Consider the following 22,649-nt stretch of genomic DNA (forward strand, 5'->3'; position numbering starts at 1 on the left):
AACCTAAAATTGCCAGGAAAGGTTACAAAACCTCGCGTTTCGCATCCCAGAGGGGAGGGAGAAAAGGAGCCCAGGAGCGGGGGGGTTGGGCGGGGGGAGCACGAGAGAGTTTTTACTTAAACACATATCTCCTCTTTTTCTGGAAGATACGGCGATCCCATTATAGGCGCATTTATTTCTCTACTCTTAAAAACTCGTTTTAAAAATAACGCAGGAACCCAAACGAGCCCCTCGGTCCGAAATGTACGTGTAATTCCTTATATAGCCTGGGCCGCAGCCGGCGGCAGAGCCGTTGCCGCCCATTATTATACAAACAGGTACCCGGCCGGCGGGTGGGGGCCTCTCTCCGCGCTCCCGCCGCCCCCGGGCGGACAAGTCTCACCCCTCTCGCACAGGAACTGTCCAGACAATAACAATCAGCAGACATTTCGCTGCTGAACAGGAGGGAGAGAAAGCACAGAATCGCCCCCGAGATAAGCAGAAATACAATCAACTTACAACGTCCCTCCAAACTGGGAAAGGCGACTATGCAACAACCACCACATGTTCGGGTCTCTCTCTCTCTCTCTCTCTCTGATTTATTTATTTATTTTAAACTCTCACGCCAGGCCAAGGGGTGTGTATTTCCCCGACACATCAGCACAAATCAATAAACACTGCAGCTGCAGAGCGAGCAGCCGACCCGCGCGTCCGTCGGTCCGCCCGCCCCCCTCCCCCATTCCCCTTCCACCCGAGACCGCGAGCGCCATCCAAGCTCCATTATCCGGCTTCAGCGCTCCGAGCGTCCGGCCCAGGTAACAACTTCCCCAAAAACCGAAAGAGAAAAAGAGAGAGGCGTACGCACACAACCCCATCCCAGCGCGGAGAAGGAGTCTTCCCCTGGGAGGGAGCTCTGTCTGTGGTGCTTTCCTGTCTCTAACCAGGTAACAACTCCACAAACACACCCGCTGCCCGGCTCGCCACCATCCACAGCTCGCCCCCAGCAGCAAGTAGGCGCCCGCTGCTGCCCCGTCGCCCCTGCCGCCCCACCAGCGCCCCACAGGACGTGGACCTCACTCGCGGGGCTCGCCTCCGCGGCCCAGGGCGCGGTGGCCGGGGCGCGGGGGAGGAGGGGCACTTAGGGACCCGCTCCTCCGCCGCTTATCCCCACTCTGCGAGCGCGCCGGCCAGTCACAACTTTACAGCCGCCGGCCGAGCCCGGTTCTCCCGTGGCGCGCCCCGCCGGCGCCCGTGCACACGCGCGCACGGAAGACACGCAGCCTGGCCACCGCGTCCCGCCGCCGCCGTCGCCCGCCGCGCGCCCGCAGCCCGCCCGCCGGGTCCGAGCCGCGGGGCCCGAGCGACTGCGCGGGCCGGGGCCGCGGCGCGCGGAAGACACTTTGCACGGCCAGCCCCGGCACAAGTTAGTTCCCGGCTCCCGGGGGCCTCCGCGCTGAGAGAGAATACAGCGGAGGGGGCTGAGAAGGAGGGGGAGCGGGGAGGCGCGAGGGGCAGAAGAGTGGGGAAAAGTGAGAAAAGAAGCAACAGCCGCTCCACCCGGGACCAGAAAAGTGGCCGCCGTGTCCCTACTGCCCGCCCTGCGCCGGGGATGCGGCGGCGGCGGCGGCTAACGGTCCAGGGAGGAGGCAGGGGCGGCAGGAGCCGCTAGGCGGAGAGAGACCAGGTAAGAGACATAACGGTTCAGGGAGAGCGAGCGGCCGCGGCGCGGCTCCGGCAGCGGAGGGGGGCAGAGAGCACTACTTTCTACTTTCCCACTCCACTTTGCTCGTCCCTGCCCCGGCCGCCCCCGGCCCGGCTCGCCCCCCTCACCCCCGGGACGCCCCGGCTGCCCGGCTCCCCCTGACTCCGCCGCTCCCCGGTCCCCTCCGCCACTCACCGTTATTGCGCCGCGGGTTCGCCTGCTTTCTGCGCTTACACCTGGGGCCATCCGCCATGATCCTCTCGCTTGTGTCTAAATGCTCGAGTCACCTCCTCCCCCTCCCTCCCTCTTCCCCCCCACCCCTCCGCCTCCACCCCTCCCCCCTCCCCACCGCACCTGGTTTACGACACTCGCGGCTTTACGACATCACCTTCCTTACACCTAGAGCCGCTCGCTCTACGGCCGGAACCTTGTTGCTAGGGAGAGGACGGTTTGCGGCAACCGTGGAAACAGCTGAGTTTGAATTGAAGGGCGAAGGAAAAGTTTCCCTCAGGTGTCCTGGGATGGGGTAGGGGGACGTTGGGAAACTGGGGACACGGTCAGAAGTGCGACAGGCTTTCGGAGCGAGAAAGGTAAAAGTAGGAGGTTCCGCGGCGTTCCGCCTCTGAAGTGGCCACACCCGCCGCGACTGCTTGGGGCACGTATGGGTCTGTCTGGCTTTTCCTTGCCGGGACCCTGTGCCTCAGAGTAACGTGCAACCTGTCCCTCTTCCTCAAGATTGGGCTCCGCTCCTACGCAGCTTTCGTCTGCTCTGAGCATCCTGAGACTCTGGAGAGGGTCGTGTTGAGTGCTCCCCCGGGACTTCCCAGAATTATGGGAAGGACAAGTTCGGGGAACGGTGAAGAATTGATTTGGGAAGCTCGTTCTCTGACGGCGAGGACACGCAGCGTCACGAGAGAGGCTACCTGACCCTTGTCATTCTGACTTTCTTCCCTTACCGACGCATGGTTTTCCCCCCAGCGAACCGGGATGGGAAGTGACTTCAATTAGAACTTCAGCTGGACCGAAAGAGAGGCGAGAAGTTCCGCTTGCAAGCCACCTCGGGGGTAAAGCGGAATGAGTAATACCCACAGTGTCCCTGTCTCACTTCCTCTGCACAGGCTCACCTGCTGTCACCTCGGCCTGCCCCGTCCAGCCGCCCTTCTTTCCCCGTTCCTCTGGCTTTCCCCTTAAAGCAGGAGTTCCCCAATCCCGGGCTCCCACCGGTACCAGTCCTGGCCTGTTAGGAACCGAGCTTTCACAGCAGGAGATGAGGAGAGCCAGCTAGCGAAGCTTTATCTGCATTTGCTGGGGCTCCAGAAGGGCTAGCATCACTGCCTAAGCTCCACCTCAGATCATAGGGCATTAGATTCTTATAGGAGCACCAGTCTTTGGTACCAAAAAGGGTGGGGACAGCTGCCTTAGAATAGCCGCAGGAGATCGTAGGCGTCAGAAAACAGAGTTAAGGTTTTAACAGGCCATGATTTACTACCTACATGAGCAGTTATCCCTGTATAGGACCTTAAGAATCATGCTAGCAAATGTGGTCTTTGAGACTGACAAATTGCCGATCTTATCTCAAGTCCCTGACTTTGTACAAGATTTGAGAATTTCTGAAAGACCATTTAGATAACCCCACAAATACCAAAGAAGTCAAGTCTTAAGTAGTCAGTAGGATTTAGCTTTCCCCTTCTTCCCTCCCACCTTTTTCAAATGAGGAAATGTTCAACCAATTTTATGAAATGAGCTGAGCTGTATTTCAATGTAATTGTAAATTCACGATATAAGAGTTATTGGTAGAAAAATTGAGGAAACTGAAACATGACATACAGCATATTAGAAGTAACAATAAGTTGCCCAGTGCAGTGCTGTCACACAGTAGATGCTTAATAATTTTTTTAATTTTATTTTTGAAATAATTTTTTCTCCCCCCCATCTACCTCCCCCGTTCCCCCTCCCCCCTACCCTTCAGTAACCACTAGTCCATTGTCCAGGTCCATGAGTCTCTTTTTAATAAACTTTTGTCATACCTATGACAGGTCCTACCTATGGCAAGGTTTTCTATTAAAATAACCTTTTAGACATCCTCCAGAATTTTAGAAGATTTGTTAAGAATCTCTTCAAACTTTTCAACTGAAATGAATTTACAGCTGAAGTCTGGTAATTTAAAATTAGAAAGTTTAATCCTGAATATAGATGAAAATTTTCTCTCCTACATTTGCTTTGGCAGTTTGAGACGTAAATGCATTATTTATTGGTTCATAAAATGTGGCTGTAAAATATTCTTTACTATATATTATCTCTATATATCTACTCTCATCCTCAATGCTAAGACTAGAATCATTATTCTTAATGATCATTTTAAGTACAGGCAGTTCTCCGTTTCCTCAATACCATGTTAACTAAACTCATGCATGTCAGAACCAGAATTGTGTCCACGCTTTTTTGCTTGATTTAAGTGGTAAGTTTCTTACCCTCTTAAGAGCTGTGTATTGTTCTTCAGTTACCTTCTAAATTAGGTTATAGACTTCATCCTTTGTCAGCACCCCGCCCCACAAACACAAAACATTTTTAGTTACCCTAATTTCCATTCAGAAAGGAAAAAAATACTTTCTAACTCTACTATACATTTTCCTTACTCTTAAAATTAGGAAATATCACACATGCTTTTCTTTCCGAAGTGCCCGTCCTGTACCTCCCTACTAAGTTTTCTTCAGTGTTCTTCCTCAACTTGAAATCAGAGACAAAGCAAAGTGACAAACCAAGTAGGTCAGTTTCTTCTGTACTGTAATGCTTACTGATTGAGTTAGCTTGGGCCAAAACTATTTAATCCATGTGGACAGATACCTTTTTTTTTTCACTTGTTCGTGTATGTGCTAGCAGAGTACCTAGTCACATAGTAGATGCTCAGTAAGTAGATATTTCTCACATAAATTAATATTGTTGACCTTTCCTGAATGTTCTTGGTTATAAAGTAAAAATGGTTTACCTTCATCAATGAGTTCTTAGGAACAGTTGAAATCACGGATGTAAAAGCCATTTACTGTCATTTATATCCTGCTTTATTTTGAGACTAATCGTTCTTGATTTTAGATACTCCATAATCATTTTTCCCCATGATTAACTCTGCTTATTCCTATTTTTCAAATATGCACAGGAAATATTGATATTAAAACTCTTCTAATACAAAATTTCTACTTTAATTACTATAAATGTTTCCCAAATTATTGAAATCTAGACTGGACAGAAAGCAGACAAAATTATATCTCAAAAATAAATTGCTGCTTTAAACTTGAAGCATATGTGATAGTTCTTATCTCTTAAATACAACTAAAGAATTGGAAAAAATCTTTAGAATAAACTTAGAATAGGAATAAGTTTATTAAAATTTAGATTTATTCCAATCAAACATGATAGGGATACTAACAAGAGTTTAAAATGTCTTCTGTATTATTAGTTTTCAATAATCATAGTGCCATCATACAGTATATATTCAATATATATTATTTTTAATATCAATGAAATGTTAACACTGCTTCTAGTGAGCACTGGGATTGCATATGCTGAAGGAAAGGTAGTCTGCTGAAAATGAATTACTATAATTTCTAAATTTATAGGAAAAAATGTAAATGGGTAGAATATTTTTAATATTGAGTTCTTTTCTATAAATTTTCTATGAACGCTTCGCACCTGCAATTTACTTTCCATATAAGATACATGTATAAGTGAAGGTAAAATTTGACACAAAATTATTTTAAGTTTCATATGTAGATATTTCAGTGTTCTGCATCGAGCCTATGATTTCCATGTACTTAAGTTCCAGAACACATTTCAGAGGTATAATATATCATTCTACAATATGTATTAAAATAAAAAGTTGGTTATTTTCATGGAAAGATAACATATTAATTACATTAATTAAATTATGTTAACATGTGATTTTACCGCTGTGAAGTAAACAACAAATTTGATACCTGTTATCCAACAAAGTACAGACTTTAGAATCCCTTAAAAGTTGCTCCTCGATCTTTGGCTCATTAGTGACTCTGGATATGTGGTTCACACAGACAAAAGAGGGCAGTGGTAACTTCACTGCCTGCAGTTTCACCAAATTCTGCAGTGGCTGAATCAGGAAGGAAACATGACTACAGGGTGATGCAGAACCGACAGTTGTCTTTAGAACCCACAAATAAAGCCTCCCAGGAAGGAAGAATAGGGGCAAATGTTTCCCTAGACCTCTGTGTGATTTTACTATCTATTGTACCACAAAATGGTATTTCCCCCTCTGGGGAATAAGGCTCCTATTTTTAATATAAGTCAATGAAATGTTAACACCTAGAACTTTTTATTTTGGGGGCAGTTTTCCAGGAACATAGATGTTAAGTATAAACAGAGATGTTTGAAGGATGTTAATGAACATCCAAAAAGTAAAACTTACCTTTTTCATAAAATCATAATAGTTAAAACAAATTGCTTTCAAAGACTACCTCCACAGAAGATAGTTTCTAATGTTGATATCATATATGAACATGAATAACGTTTTTTTCTATGCTAAACAACTAATAATTTGTGCTAGGAGAGGGCGACATGCATATTTTGATTTTGAGTACATTTTTAGTATTTACTGTGGTATCAGAGGGCTGATGATATGTTTCTACTGTGGGTTTTTCCCTTTTGTCTTCATGTATTTCTTTTCTCTGACATCTTTTAGCAGCTGACTGGTTCTCTTACAGAGTATGTCTGTTTCTTTGACCTACAGTCCTGGCCTTCTGTATTCCACAGATCTTCAGTTACAATCGTTGCCACTGTTCAGTCCTTGAAGTATATGTATTTAAAATATTTTCAGTGAATAACAGGTTTTAGATGTCCCACCATTGTGTTAGACTCAGATGAAAAAGTTGGCAGTATGACATATCCTGTATTCTAATATGTCCACAACTTTAAGAACCTTGGTCAGACCCTTCTCAGTCTCATTTCATGCCCCTATTTCTTTGCTCATTCTCTTTATTCTACTTACATAAATAGATCACACTGTGCCCCTCTCTGTTGTTTCCCTTTTTAAGCATTCTTTTCCTCCATCTTTCTTTGTCCCAGGTCTGACACAGCTCTGTTTGGATCAATTCCTTTTCTCCTTTTGTTCAAGATATTTTGAATTGTTCTAACTCTGTAAAATGCTTTGCTTTCTCATATTATGCCAGTTATTCCCTGTCCCTCAAAAGTCTATCCTGCCTTTCCATGCTGTGAGATGATGATTTCTTTGGACCACATCACCCAGGCTTCTTTACCCTCTGGTTTCTGTTTGGTTTCAGCCAATTTTGAGGCATTGGCAGATGATCAGAGGAAGGAAAGAGAAAGAGGTCAGGATATTTATTTCACCTTCCCACATATGCCCTCCTGCCTGTCTGTGGCTTTTGGCAGTAGCTTTATTCCTCTACCTAAGGGCATGGCTCAGGTCAGACAATCCTGTCCCCTGGCTACAGGTCTTGGCAAGTTCCAGAAACTGCTTCTTCCCTTTGTCCCTTCAGGTCTAGAAATGGTAGTGGTTTCCTTCTGCTGTGAGTCTTTAGGTACTTTATCCATAACTTACTGGTTCCCTTAAAGTCTACCTACATCTCTGGAAATAGTTTCTTGATCAGATTCTTTTTAATTTATACTTTGAGTATGCCATCTGTTTCCTGTGAGGTCCCTGAGTAATAGAAATAAAATGTATTTTTTCACCTTATTTATTATCAACCAAGAATTTTATTTCTATTAATTACAACACAGAAGTTTAAATTGATATAACATCGTTCATTGACCAAGTATATACACATGTTCTAATGTGTGTATATGCAAAATCTGGTAAATACTTAGAAATTTTTCAGAGACTATTACATAGTAATTATTCAATGACTATATGTGTAATGAAGGTCCCTGCCCTAATTGATCTAAAATCTAGGAGAGAATTTTATATCCTTAAAAAACAATGTGAGAGGGGGAAAATCATAATACTACAGTATTAAGGTGGTGATAGCTACTTTTCCTCAATATATTTCTTCCCAATTTGTTAATAGAACCCTCCACTCTTATCACATGGCTGGTTGAATGGGCATTGCATGTACTTAGGTGCTACTGTGCTACTCAGTTCTGACCAATGAGATATAAGCGGAAGTGATGTGTGCAACATTGAAAAAGTCCTTCAGAAGGAGGTGGCACACCATTTTTTCCCTTCTTCCTGCTGTTTGGAATCAGACCTGCTGGTTAGAGCTCCTTAAGGTGAAGAAAGGCAGAGCAACAAGGCTGATGGAGTCCTTGACCATACCATAACTAACCTCTGAATTCTTACCTCCAGATCTCTTTTATAGAGAGAAAAATTTATACCTTCTTTAAGACACCGCTATCTGTCACATGCAGCCAAAGTTAATTCTTTTCAATGTGGGTATGTGTATTAGTTTCCTATTGCTACTGTAAAATGTTACCATGAACTTAGTGGGTTAAGATAACACAAATATATCATCTTGCAGCTCCGGAAGTCAGAAGTCCAACATGGATCCCACCAGGCTAAAATCAAGGTTTGGGCAGGATTGGGCTCCTTTAGAAGGCTCTAGGAAGAATCTACTTCCTTGCCTTTTCCAGCTTCTAGAGGCCACCCACATTCCTTGACTCATGGGCCTCCCCCTCCATCTTCAAAGCTAGCAACATCAGGCAGAGTCCTCATTTTGCCAGCTCACTAGTTCTCTTTTTGCCTCCTTCTTCCATTTATAAGGGCCTTTGTGATTACACTGGGTCCAATCAGATAATTTAGGATATCTCCCCATTTTAAGGTCAGGTGCTTAGCAAACTTAATTCCATCTGCAATCTTAATTCCCATTTGCCATGTAACCCAACATTCAGAGGCTTTAGAGATCAGGACATGGACATCTTTGGCCATTATTCTGCCTACCACAGCATGCAAGCTTTAAGTTTCATGACTGAGAAATATGTTTTTATTGATTGTTGATTTATTGGATATTGTTTTTTGTTTCTTTAACTTGTAAGCAGCTTTAAAACATTATGCTAATTGGTCATTACTTTTTATATAACATTTAGCATTGTGCCACAATAAAGGTTTTAATCATTATTTATTGGTTAATTTATTCAGCTGATATTCTTGAGCATATTCTATATGTCAGACACTGCATGGGCTATCAACGCCTAATACAATCCCTGACCTCAAGAAGGTTATAGGTTTGTGGAAGAAACAGATTGATGAAGTGGCTGTTACACCGACGTTCGGGAGGTATAGTATACATAGGAGAGACATCTAAACTAACCTGGAGTCAGTGAAGTTTTTCTTGGAGAAATGATGGAATTTGTCAGAAGAAGAATTGGAGAAGAGTGCTAAAGGCAGAAGTCATAGCATATGCAGAAATTTCCAGATGAAAATATAGTGTTTCAGGGAGTGTTTGTGAAGAGCAAATAAGAGATGGTATGCGAAGTGTTTTACATAGTGCATGGCACATGGTAATCAGTGAATGATGGGTAATAAAAACAACAGCAGCAAATTCTCAGGCAATAATCAGAGTTGAATATTAAGAACATAATCCACTAGAATTCCTACACAGTGCCTTTTTGTTTAAGGCTAAAAGATAAAATAATTTTTATCCCTGAAATTGTCATTTCAGGCATAGGTGGAATGATTGTAATTAAAGGGCAAAAGGAAGAGATGATATTTACATATTTAATATTAATTAGAAATATTTGTTATCCTGTCTAAAAATACTGTTGGCTTATGTTAGCTATATTATCCGAGGAATTGTTTACACAATTAGTAAACTTACTAATCTAGGATAATACTATTTGCAATGTGATTAGATGATATATAGGCCTTTTAAAAAATACAAGTTAAAGATTTTGAAATAAATATAAAAACTCTTAGTTTTGTTTCTTGGCTTGTGCATATCAGACACCAATTCAAACTGATCCAAACAAAAAAAAAAAAGGAATTTCTAATAAGGATGTAAGCTGGATTTTGTTTTGTGTTTTTTTTTCTGTTTTTCCCATAGAGTCCAAGAGTAGGAGAGCAGCCAGGGTTCACATGAGGAGTTGGAACACCTTTAGATGCATTTAAAGAGCACCTCTGCATTTCTTACCTCTGCATCTCTGTGTATATATTTCATTTTCTTTCAGGACCTACTGCTTGCACGAAGGTGGTATCAGAAGAGCTATGAGAAGACACTTAAATATGTCCAATATAATAGTACACAGCACTTAGAATAAAAGCAGTCATCTCCATTCCTACTCCAACACTAGTACTATTCAATCTTTTTTTCACATGTGTAGTTTATATAGTTATAATAATGCCTAGTTTTTGCCATATACATACGAGAAATACATGTAAGTCAGTACTGTGCTGTTTTCACTTAATATGTCACATATTCTACATAGGCCAATATCCTTTATGCTTAAATTACTTTACTTGACTGTAATATTTCTCAAATTGATATAATTTAACAGTTACATATTGTTGAACATTTAAGTTACTTTTCGTGTGTGTGTGTGTGTGTGTGTGTGTGAAGAATGAACACTCTTGTGGTATAGTTTTTATTTATTTGATTGTTGATCATTTCCTGGGGAAATAGTCTCAAAAACTGGAATTATTTAATCAGTGGAAATGAACATGGTTGTATCTTTTTTTTCAGTTACAGTTCACATTCAATAGTATATTATTTTTAGGTATACAGCAAAGTGGTTAAACATTTATATAACTTAGGAAGTGAGTCCCCCTGATAAGTCTTGGTCGTATCTTTTAAAATGCATTGTCAGCTTGCTTTAGAAAAGGATTGTACCAATATATGATGCTGCTAGAAATATGAGAGAGTTTGTCTCACCATGACTAAAAATTTTTGAAAATTGATAGCTTATTCACACTGATTGGAAACATGTAAATTGCTCAAAGTTTTAAAATACGTACATAGGAAAACAAATGGACCAATGAAGAACATATATAAATATAAATTCTATACTGGATTAAACCAATAATCATTCCAACTCTGAATCTTGAGACTTATTCAAGTTCTTTCATGCCTAAAATTACAAAAATTATATGTGTGTTATTTATTTAAAATTCCCTTATTAGTGAAAGAATAATTTGTATTTCATATAGACTCTAATTAGGCTTGTCACTGGATTTTTTAAAATCAAACATCTGATAAAAGTATTTAGATTTTGTAAGTTTAAATTATTGCTTGCTCTTAAGAAATAGTTAACTGGAAGGACCCCTTTTATATGCTAACCAAGATTAGCAATTTTGGAATTCTTGAGCAAATATACATGACGATTAAATAAATTGGAAATTAGTAATCCAAAGGAATTCCTGGGAATACTATGCAATCATTTAAAAAGAATGAAGCAGCTGATCTGAAAATTTCTCAGAAGTTGTAAAGTTAGATAAAAAGACAAGGTAAGGAACAGAGTGTATAGTTTGCTACGATATATGCACACACACAATTATATACATTCATACGTGTGTAAGTGCATAAACTATCTGTGGAATGACATACGGTAGCAATGTTTGCCTCTAGGGAGGAGATCTAGGAAGTGGAAGTAAAGAAGAAAGACTTACTTTGTATTAAATACCTTCATCCTTTTTAAATTTCGTATCATGAACATATTTATTTATTCAAAGACATGAATAATGATAATTGTTAGTAATGGATTCACAGGGCTAGGTAATCTTTTTAAAGACTGTTTTGGGTGTACAGTTATTCACTAAGGGGTGGTGGTTGTAAACTAGAAAGATTGCAATATTCAAAATCATGATAAAGTGATTCTATTGAAAGCTGTAAGATCTGTAAACTCTTAACCTTGCTAATGGGCATAGGCATAGCATAGTCTGACAAGATTACAAATCATTTAGCCAATATTTTTTTAAACCACACCCAAACCATACAATTCTGGCTAATTTCCAATTTTGCTGATTTTCTATGGTAAATTCTTAATCTCAGTTGGGTATTCTTGCTCTCTTCTATCAAGACTGCATTCATCTGGCAAAGGGTACTTAGGAAATGGAAGAACAGTTTTAGTATTAGAAAAAGATGAATGAATGAAATTTGAGAGTCCAGATTCAATTCTTTATAGTACATGTACCTAACTTCTCTAGGCCTAAGTTCCTTTTCTGCAAAATCAAACCTAATTTCCCTACATAAACCAAAATTCCCTACATATTCACAGAGTTTTAATGAGTAACAAATGAGATGAGGAAAACTGTAAAACACAAAATTTTGAAGTTTCACTGTAGCTTTATCAATATAAAAATTCTAAAGTCAAATATTAATGAATTTTGAATAATTAGCTCTTTTATACCTTATTAGAGCCTATTAGAGGTTGATATTAACTAACCTCAATAACATAAATTGAATTGATTATTTTAAATTTCTTTTGTTCGCCCTCCGATGAAGGTGCTTTTGAAGAGTGAAAATGTCAAAAACATTTAAAAAAGCAAACATATGAAAGGTAGAATAAGAAGAGGTCTCAAATGAAATGGCATATCAAATGTTTGACTATTACATTAAAGCTACCTTGAGAGAGTTTTGAAAATGATTTGCTTTCTATTTCTGAAGGTTTTTGCAAAGTCCTGGCTTTTATTTTATGACCAGTTTTGTTTCTGAAATTATCTGCTTTGATTTTGGCCAAGGTGTTCTATAAATTATCAAATATAATTAAATTTAATCACATTTTTCTTTCTAGCTTACTATATAAAGTTGTTCCTACAGATCATACAAAATGCCCACAAAGAGCCAAAGTATTATTTTATTTCTAGTTTTGATATTGTTTTATGTTGTTGCTGTATAGGTTTAAATAATTATATTGTTTTACCTTTGGTAGCCATATTTTACTTATAGGTAAAGTCAATTTTAGTTAATATTAGTGTGTAATGCATGCACATTTGGAGACAACATTATTCAACATGTTTTACTCTCACAAAAAGCAATTTGCATTTAATGTTGTAAATAGTTGTGAAATTTAGTCATTTTATATACATTGAATTAATTATTGTCATTCGATATCTTTTCTCTTTAGTAGCTCAACTTATTTCCTAATTATACCTATTTGATACTTTGCTTTTGATTGGTAAAATCACTGACAAGTATCTGTTACTGTTTTTTAAATAATATCATAATATGAAAGATTTTCTGGCAGATATTTCATTAGGTAACTGGTGACATTTTTAGTAAATGCCAAAAAGTAATATATGACTGAAAATATCAAATGTTCATCAAACGTTATAAATAGTAGAAGAAATTATTCAGATATTGTCTGCTAAAAGAAAAAGATTAAAAACATTGATAATATGAGAAAAGTATAGTCTCTTGAGATGTTTGAATAAATTGATTAGTTTTTGTTTTATTTTCTGTACCTATAGAAGTTATAGTAAATAAAAAATATATGACCTGAATTTTTTATTACCTTTATGTCTATAAAGTTACTTATATTTTTACCTTCCCTGGAACTCACTTTCTCCAGACTTTGGATGTGTTATGGTCATTAATTGAACCACTGAAATCCACTTTTCTTGGTTGATGTTGGTTTTAAAGCATGTCCTTATTGAATCTGCTCCCCCTTCCATTGCTAGTCAGCATAGAACTGACCAAAAGGCTATCAACCAGACAAAAGCATTTGATGCAAAGAATTTGACAACCCATTAGCTAGAAAACCAATCCCGAAATAGTTCAAAATTGATTGAAACTTCCCCCCATATATAAAATTTTTCTGCAATTCCATTATTTTTGCATTTCTCCTTTGTATAGCCTTGAAAACATAGATCAGTGATGTAGCAGCAAAAGACATTATGATAGCAAATAGGAAATGAGGACTTGGAAGGTGCTTTGGACCTCTTAATTTCCAGGCCACTTGATAGCAGATACAGTTCATTACACAGGAAAATTGCTTGATCTTGGGAAAAGAGGGTGCTGGAGGTGAGGGAAAATGAGTTAGTCACCAATTCGGTTCACCTTGCAATTCAATCATTTAGATCTAACTAGAGAATGATTACTGCCACATTCCAGATAAAGAATGAAAGCTTCTTTCCACAGAATGTATTCCCTGTGCTTAGATTCTAGAATAAAAAAGTAAAAGGAAGGAAAGAACTATTCTATGTATGTTAGTTCACACAATTTTAATAGAGAATGCACCATTTGTAGACCTTTTATAATCTATCACATGGTTTTATTTGAGCTTTGTTACAACATTAATAGCTATTATTTCCATCTCATATTTATAGAAACCAATTCGGAGAAGCTACAATCCCACAGCTCATAAAGTCTAGATTGGGACTCCAATTCAAATCATAACTATAAATCTCATGTTTAAATTCTATTGTACTCAGTAAACATAAAATCATATCCAGGGCTGTGCCAAGACAAAATTCTAAAGCAAAAATAAAGTATTAATAGTCAGAAAAAGAATTATGAGGAGAACTATTTTAGTGAATATTTTGTTATATGTTCAATAGTTCTATAAATTTTCTCAATGTACAAAATTTTGAATGACAATTCTATGTTCCCTCATATCTAGTTGAGCATTTCCATAAACACAAAGCATCACCTCCTACTCCCATGTTTCAGATCCTTTTTCTCCTCACCCTCATCCCTTCCTATCTGCCCCTTATTCTTCATTGATTCTCCTAGCCTTTGACCATCCACCCTTAGTTTTTATTATCTTTACTTCAGAATTAATTGTTCAGGCTCTTATTTTTCATGCTCTATTATAAACGCTTATGATGAAGACCGTGGCTAATAACTCTTGTTACTATGATGAGCATATCTGGAAAGTAAATATATTTTGATATCGTCTATGATAAATATAATCTATAGCTGGTATAGGAAGAGAGTCCTGATTGGAAGCTGTTATTGAAGGAGGTCACGATTTGTCTCAGGTACTTAATAACCTAAACTTTAACCTGATAAGAAGCAAAAATAGCTGAATAAAATAGTAGCCCTTTTTAAAGGAGCTAAGGGATTATCTATCACATTTTAGTATCATTACATATGGTATTAGTATAATTGAGCTCTGAGAGCCAAGGAAGAAGATTGCTTTTTGGAGCAAACATCTTTAACACAACTAGGCAAAAACAAAAAAGAAAATAGTAGTCAAAAATTGATAGACTGCTCTCTATCACCACACACCAAAATTAACTCAAAATGGATCAAAGACCTAAATATAAGACCTGAAACAATAAATTGCATAAAAGAAAATATAGGTACTGAACTTATGGACCTTGGTCTTAGAGAGGATTTTATGAATTTAACCTCAAAAAATAAGTGAATGGAATTGATAACAAATTAAAAACTTCTGCATAGCAAAAGAAACCATCAACAAAACAAAGAGGCAACTAACTGAATGGGAGAATATATTTGCTAACAAAATCTCTGATAAGGGGCTAATATCCAAAATACGTAAAGAACTCATAAAACTTAATGACAACAAAAATAACAATCCAATTAAAAAGTGAGCAGAGAACCTGAACAGACACTTCTCCCAAGAAGATATACGAATGGCCAACAGACAGATGAAAAGATGCTCAACGTCACTAGCTATTAGGGAAATGCACATCAGAACCACAATGAGATACCACTCCATACCTGTTAGAATGGCTATTATCAACAAGACAAGTAATAAGTAGTGTTAAAGAGGCTATGGGGAAAAAAGAACCCTCATGCACTGCTGGTGGGAATGTAAATTGGTACAACCACTATGGAAAACAGTATGGAGTTTCCTCAAAAAAATTAAGAATAGAATTACCATATGATGCAGCAATCACTATTCTGTGTATCTACCCCAAAATCTGAAAACATTCATAAAGATATATACACCCCTTTGTTCATTGCAGCATTATTCATGGTGGCCAAGACATGCAAACAACAGAAGTGTCCTTCAATAGATGACTGGATAAAGAAAAAGTGGGACACATGTACAATGAAATATTACTCAGCCATAAGAAAAGATGAAATATGTGACAATATGGATGGATCTTAAGTATCATGCTAAGTGAAATGTCAGTGAAGTTGAGAACCATGTGATTTCACTCACATGTGGGATATAAAACTGAAAGCAATAAATGAACAAGACAACTCATAGACACAGACAACAGTTTAGTGGTTACTAGAAGGAAAGGGGGAAAATGGGGAGGTAGAAAAGGGTAAAGGGAGTCCAATATATGGTGGCAGAAGGAGATTTGACTTTGGGTGGTGAACACAATGCAATATATAGATGATGTATTATAGAATGATACACTTGAAACCTATACTACTTTATTAACCAATGTCACCCCAATAAATTTAATTTTTTAAAAAGTTGATAGGTATTCACCATCCAAAACAACTTAAATTCTGAATTAGAATTTTGTACCTCTGGAATAGAAAGGATCTAGATTAGCCTGACAATGAATGTGAGGATGCATGACAATATATCTTTGGAGTTATAAAGGCAGAAAAGGCCAAGATGTACCATCTAGAATGAGTATCTTAACTAGAGAAAACTAAGAGCTGGAAGGAAATTGAATATTACATTGTTTTTATCATAACCCACAAAATAATAAGACTTTTTTGAAATAATTTTAAAATTTCATGTTAATGTGGTATATGACGCCAAGCGATCATAACTATAATAGTTCCTTTTGGATCAAAATAAGTTGCAAAATTAATATGTAGAACTCTCAAGGTATTATGCCTTCAATTTGCACATTTTAAATTAATAGGAAAATTCAGAAATGGTAGAAATAGGGGTGAGGGAGGAAAAGTTTTTTAAGATATCATAAGACGTAGTTTTCATGAAAGGAAATTTAAGCAGCAGGGAACAATCTCAAAAAGATATTACTCACATCATGGTAGGCTATTTTTTAAAACTATCTGTAGTCAATAACAAATGACTGCAGAGTAGGAAGAAATCTCAGAAGCCTACCAAAAAAGTTTTAAAGGTAAAAGTAAAGTTTAAAAGTTTTAAAGTAATGTCTCAGAACCAATACTGATTTCTACAAGAATAAAGACAAAACTTAAGATGTAATGACTGAGAATTTTAAAGAGTGAAATGAGGTAAACAAAAGTATTAACTGGATATCTGAGGGAAATGATGATAATGATAAAAAAGATAAGGGGCTACTCACATTATCCAAGAAAGAACTAGAAAGAATGTAAAGCAGATACAGGTAATAACGAATTTTCACAAAGAAATATCCACAGAGGAAAAGTATGTTTCAAAAGTCATCCAAGGAATTAATAAAGATCTTAGAAGAAAATAAATCATAGTGAAATAAATGATTATTTAAGAAATTTCTGGGTGAAGTTAGTTATTTTCAGTAACAGAGAAGTTCATCCTGTTAAGATCATTACAGAAAACATTGCTGGATTGTTACAGAACTGGACAGAGCTGTATGCAGAAGGTAAAACTGACATCAAATATTAAGCCAAAAGATACAAAAACATATTATTTAACCTTATAAACCTAGCATGGAACCAAGGAAGACTACCTAATCTTTCAAAAGAGAGACACTTAAGATGAACTCATTTATTCACTCTTTTGACAAATATTTATTGATCTGCTTTTATGTGCCAGAAACTGTTCTAAATTCTTGGGATACATCAAGGAACCAGACAGACAAAAATCCCTGCTTAGCAGAACTTATGTTCTAGTGGAATGAGACACATAAAAGGAGAAATAAATAAGCAAATTATGTAACATGTTAGAAGATGATTAAGTGCTATGGAATAATAGAGTGGGATAAGAGCTATTGAAGATGATGAGAGAGCACGGTTTTCTTTAAAATACAAAACAAAATTCTAGTGCTCTGTAACATGTTCTCTAAAATGTGCACACTAGTATATTGAGGAGCAAGTTCGTGGAGCTAGGCGTGTAGTATGTGTCCAGTAAATAATCGTTTGATTTTAACTACTCAGTGATTTTTGTTTGATTCAAAACAGGTGTCATAGCAGAAAGTAAGTTATGGAGTTCTCATAAAAATATAGTTTTTTATGAATGCTACAATAAACAAAATCTGTGATGTCTCCCATTAATTAAATTCCTAACACCTGTTCTCTTTATTTACCTTACTTTTGTTTTTCATTTTGTTTAATACTATTTCACTACTGTTTTAAAACAAAATAATTGAGCATATGTGCACTTTTAGTCATAAAGCATTTACATCCTTTCCATCAGTGTTAAATATAATTGTCTCTTTGTATGTTTAAGAAAAATAGGGATAATTTTTGAACTACCACAAATGAGTCTACATATAGCTCATCTGTTTGCACAGGGATGTGAGGAATACGAAGGGATTTACTTAGGCATAGGATAGAGAACTTTGGCTTTATGTTTCTTTTTCTTACCTCTTTTAATTTTATCCAGTTACATTACCAATGACATTGAATTCCAAGACCTCACAGATATAGGAACTTCTGCCTCCTTTTCTCAACCCTTGAAGCATCATTAGAATTAGGAAACTAATGTGTTATTATTAAACCACAATAAAAAATGGTTCGAAGAGCTTTGGGCTGTTTACCATTTAAAATCTTAGTTGCTCATCAAAATAACATCATGATGTCACAAAGATTCTTTGGAAACTGAGGCTCAGAGAGGTTATTTCACCAAGGTCACTAATCTAGCCAGGGTAGGGGCGGAGGGCACGATGTACAGGGCTGAAATGAAATACTGTTCTTAAAAAAACAAACGTCTAAATTATTTATGTTTAAGTGACTTGGTTTTGTTGTGAAAACTGGAAAAGTATTTAGTATAGCTTACCAAATCTGTGTATTATATTGTTTAAGCAACTGCTGGTCATTTAATGACTAAGCATATTTCCTCTCACTTCGCTGTTCTTGTTTCTCTGCCCCAGCCAGCAGCTCAGCTCACCTCATCTCACCCTTACTTTTTCATCTCAGGAAGGTAGGAAAATAACTGTTGTAATCTCCAATAAAGAAAGCAATCAAGTGTGTACAGGAATTTGAGTTGGCTTATTTTTAACATTATGTTCACTTAGGATGCAAACTATAGAATTTTTTAAAAAAATGAAACAATCTCTCTTATGCAGTACTTCTTAATAATTCATGATTTTGAAGACTGAAAAAACATTCAAACTGGAATTGTAAAAATTAATATTTCAAAGTCACTTGTTTTACTACTTTGTATGTAACATGGATCAAGCCAAAATTTTAGAATTCAAATTTGTGAAATGTTTCAGTCTCAATATTCATCTTATAGAAGTAGAATTGTTAAATACTGGGTCATTTTAGTCTTTTACTCTATATTAATGAGTGTCTTGAATATTAAGTGCCATAGGCTTTGCTTTGGGTCTCTCCAGATTGATCATTAAACTGATAAAAGAATAACCTACCACATTTTGATTTATGAAATAGTGACAATAAAATAAAAATTGCTATCCTATAAATCTAAGTTTCTTCCCTTGCTGTTCAAAAATATTCTTAGAGGGATGTGTGTGTGTGTGTGTGTGTGTGTGTGTGTGTGTGTGTGTGTGTACATTCCACTAAGGGATTGGTAAGCAAGTTTAATCGCACATCGAATAATGGGATGAAATTTATCATTATCCAATGGGAGTGCCCTACGCCACTCCCAGGTGAAAAGCATTATAATTTATGGAGTGTCTCTAAAGATTGAAGTAACACCCCAGGTAAGGAGACTTATAACTGCATTTCAGATTTTCACAAGTTTATTAGGATATTCTTCCTTATTGCTCAGATGGCTTACTACTTTTGCATTTTTAAATGTTCTTGTTTTCTAGTAAACTGGCAATGAGGCAGAGCAAGCCCCTTGATTGGTATGTTGAATTCCAGAGCCCCTTATCCACTCAAGAACTGAAATTACCTTCTTTCTTCTGCATTAATATCCTCTTCCGTAATGCAGTGTGCTGTAATATTCTTAGGTCCAGTGGTTAGTTCACAGTCCTCATATACCTTGCAATAGCAAATCCTCACAGTTGATCCCCTGTCCTTCTTGAAATACTTCTCGTACCTGGCATTTAGGATACCATACTTGCCTGATTTCCCCATTAAATTACGAGCTACTCCTTTTCAATCTCTCTTACTTGTTCATTCTCCTCTCCCCAGCCTCTAAATATTAAGTGTCAGGCGTTAGTCCATGAATGTCTTCCCTTCTCTGTCTACATGGCTTCCCTAGGTGATCTTATCCATTTTCTCATCTTTAATTCTCATTTTCATGCCAATGGCTCCCAAATAAATATCTCCAGCCTGGACCTTATCCATGAACTCTGGGCTTATCTGGCTTTTCCACCTGGGTGGCTAATAGACATTACAAACTTAAACTACCCCAAATTGAGCTTCTGGTATTAACTCCCACACACATAAACCTGCTCCTTCTGCAATCTTAGTCTCTCATTTCACATAATCATAATTCCATCCTTCTAAAGGCTCAGGACAAAACTTTGGAGTTAATCTTGACTCTTATTTTTCTTAAACCCCATGTTCATTTTTTTTTTCAGAAAATTCATATGTTCTACTTTCAAAATACATCCAGACTTTGATCACTTTTCATCAGTTCCCTTGCTACCATCTGAGCCCAACACCATTATTGCTCACCTGGACTATTATAATCTCCTTTACTGAGTTTCCCTATTTCTTCCTATGTTGCCCATTATCTGTTTCAATCGAGCAGCCAGAGCTATCCTGTTAAAACATAAGTCAGATCATGTCACCAATCAAGTCAAATCATGGTCTTTGCTCAAATCCTTTAATGGCTTTTCCTTTCAATAAATTAAGTCCAGGGTCCTAACAATGGTCTTCAACATCTGCATGATCTGCGCACGCCCACCTCTCTGACCTTACCTCCTACAGTCCCACCCTTCACCTGTTCTGGCCACGTCAGCCTTCTCAATGTTCCTTGAATGTGCCAGGCATGTTCTTGCCTTAGAGCAGGGGTTAGAACCATGGTCTCTCAGATTCCAAAGGCTATTACTAAATCTGAATAATTTAACAGAGACTCTACAGAAATCCTAATCAGAATGTTCCCATAGAAATATAGTACCTAAATCATATTCTAATTTTTAATGCCCTTATTAAAAGGAATTCTAAATATATTACTTCATTATGCTGGACTATTTTCTAAAATCCGGTACAAACGATTATGAGGCTAAAAAAAAGATCTAACAGAGTTCTGTGATGTATGACATGTATAGACTGTCTAATTAAACTAAAAGCATATAGATACCACCAACACATGTTTACTTATTACCTATTAAGTGCTAGCATCTACAATGACCCCATGGATGTCAGGCTCCATGTTAGGGGGACACAATTGTGAATGAGAGAAACATACAGAGAAGGAGAGAAACTAGAGAAGGCCTAAGTGATTTTGCAAAAGGGACTATAAAGTGTTTTTGTCCAAAAGGCAATATAATGTATGACTGTTAAATGAATCTGAGAATGTAAGACTAATTCAACATTGTGATATCAGTTAATGAATTTATTATAATAACATTAAAAAAGAAAACTATAAGGTATCTTAGTAGATGCAGAAAAAGCATTTGACAATACATTTATTCATGATTTAAGAAACTGGGAATAGAAGGATATTTACTTAATCTCACAAAGAGTATCTATAGAAAAAAACCTATGTCAAACATTGTATTTATTGGTGAAATGATAAAAACTTCACTAAGATCTAGGTGAGATAATGATGCCCAATATCAACATGTCCAATCAGTAGTGTAGTTCAGGCCATAGCCAATGCAATAAGACAAGAAAAAGATGAGAAACATATAAGGATTAGAAAGTAAAAAATAAAGTTCATTGTTCACAGATGATATTGGGTCAGAGAAAATCCAAAAGAATCTTCAGATAAGTTTTTAGAATTAATATGAGCATTCGCAATAAGACTGAGTACACAATATACGAAAAATCAATTGTATTTCTCCAAACCAGCTATAGGTAGGACTTAGAAAAAACAATTAAAGATACCACATGGAATAGTTTTAAAAAATATCAAATGCCTAGGAATAAGCTTAATAAATGATGTACACCTTTACACAGAAAACCATAAATATCAAAAGCATAGAAAACCTCAATATATTTGCATTGGAAAACTTGGTATTTTATAGAAGGTAGTTCTATCTAAATTCAATGAGTTTAATGTAATGAATATAGTCAAACAAGCCCAATAAAAATTCTAGCATGTTTTTATGAAAACTGACACTCTGATTCTAAAAGTTATATGGAAATGCAAAGGGCCAAGCATAGCAAAGAGTCTTAAAGAAGAAAAAGAACTGTGGAGGACTTCATCTATCAAATATGATTTATTATAAAACAAAGTAAGAGCATGAGTTGTCAAAAATTGAGGAAAAGACCAATGGACTAGAAAAGAGATTTCTAATCAGATTCATATATGGACTCTTGGTTTATGACAGGTGACATCTTTTCAATAAATGGTATTGAGTCAATTGGCTATTCATGTAGTAAAAGATGAAACCGGAACTTTATACCATACATGAAAATCCATTACAAGCAGATTGTAGATATAAATATGAAATGTTAAACATTTACATTGAACATTAAGTCATCCAGAAAAAAAAGAGAGGATTATATTCAGGGCTTTAGCATAGGTAAAGATTTTTTAAACAAAACACAAAAAGCACTACCTAAATAGAAAATTATTGATAAATTACATTTCATTAAAGTTACGAATTACTACCACTCAAATCATTGAGAGCAAAAATGAAAGCCACAGAGTAAAAGACAATATTTGCAACCTGTATAACCAAAACAAGAGCTCATACCTGGAATATGTGGAGAACTTGTACAGATCAATAAGAAAAAGAGATGACCAAAAGAGAAATGGACAGGACTTGAACAGACACTTCTCAAAAGAAGATATGCAAATGGCCACTAAAAATATGAAAAGATGACAATATTACTCTTTAGGGTACTAGAAATTGAAACCACAAAGAGATGTCACTTCAGATCCCCCAGAATTGCTAAAATAGAAAAGCCCG

At 37.2% G+C, this 22,649-nt stretch overlaps 1 protein-coding gene and 1 long non-coding RNA gene across 2 annotated transcripts in view; one reads left to right on the forward strand and one right to left on the reverse strand.

The window, feature by feature from the left end:
- ZEB1 (zinc finger E-box binding homeobox 1) overlaps nt 1-1,997 on the reverse strand; it is a 170,019-nt gene extending 168,022 nt beyond the window's left edge. The window contains exon 1 of the mRNA XM_023536188.1: nt 1,877-1,997. Coding sequence (XP_023391956.1) covers nt 1,877-1,934 — 58 coding nt within the window. The 5' untranslated portion in view covers nt 1,935-1,997. The remainder of the gene's footprint in view (nt 1-1,876) is intronic.
- LOC111745254 lies at nt 60-9,574 on the forward strand. The gene is made up of 2 exons (XR_002782569.1): nt 60-1,663; nt 2,417-9,574. It is a non-coding gene; the product is annotated as an uncharacterized LOC111745254 (long non-coding RNA).
- Nucleotides 9,575-22,649: the final 13,075 nt, after the last annotated feature.

The sequence above is a fragment of the Pteropus vampyrus genome, unplaced genomic scaffold, assembly GCF_000151845.1.
Source record: "Pteropus vampyrus isolate Shadow unplaced genomic scaffold, Pvam_2.0 Scaffold150, whole genome shotgun sequence".
Lineage (NCBI taxonomy): Eukaryota > Metazoa > Chordata > Mammalia > Chiroptera > Pteropodidae > Pteropus > Pteropus vampyrus.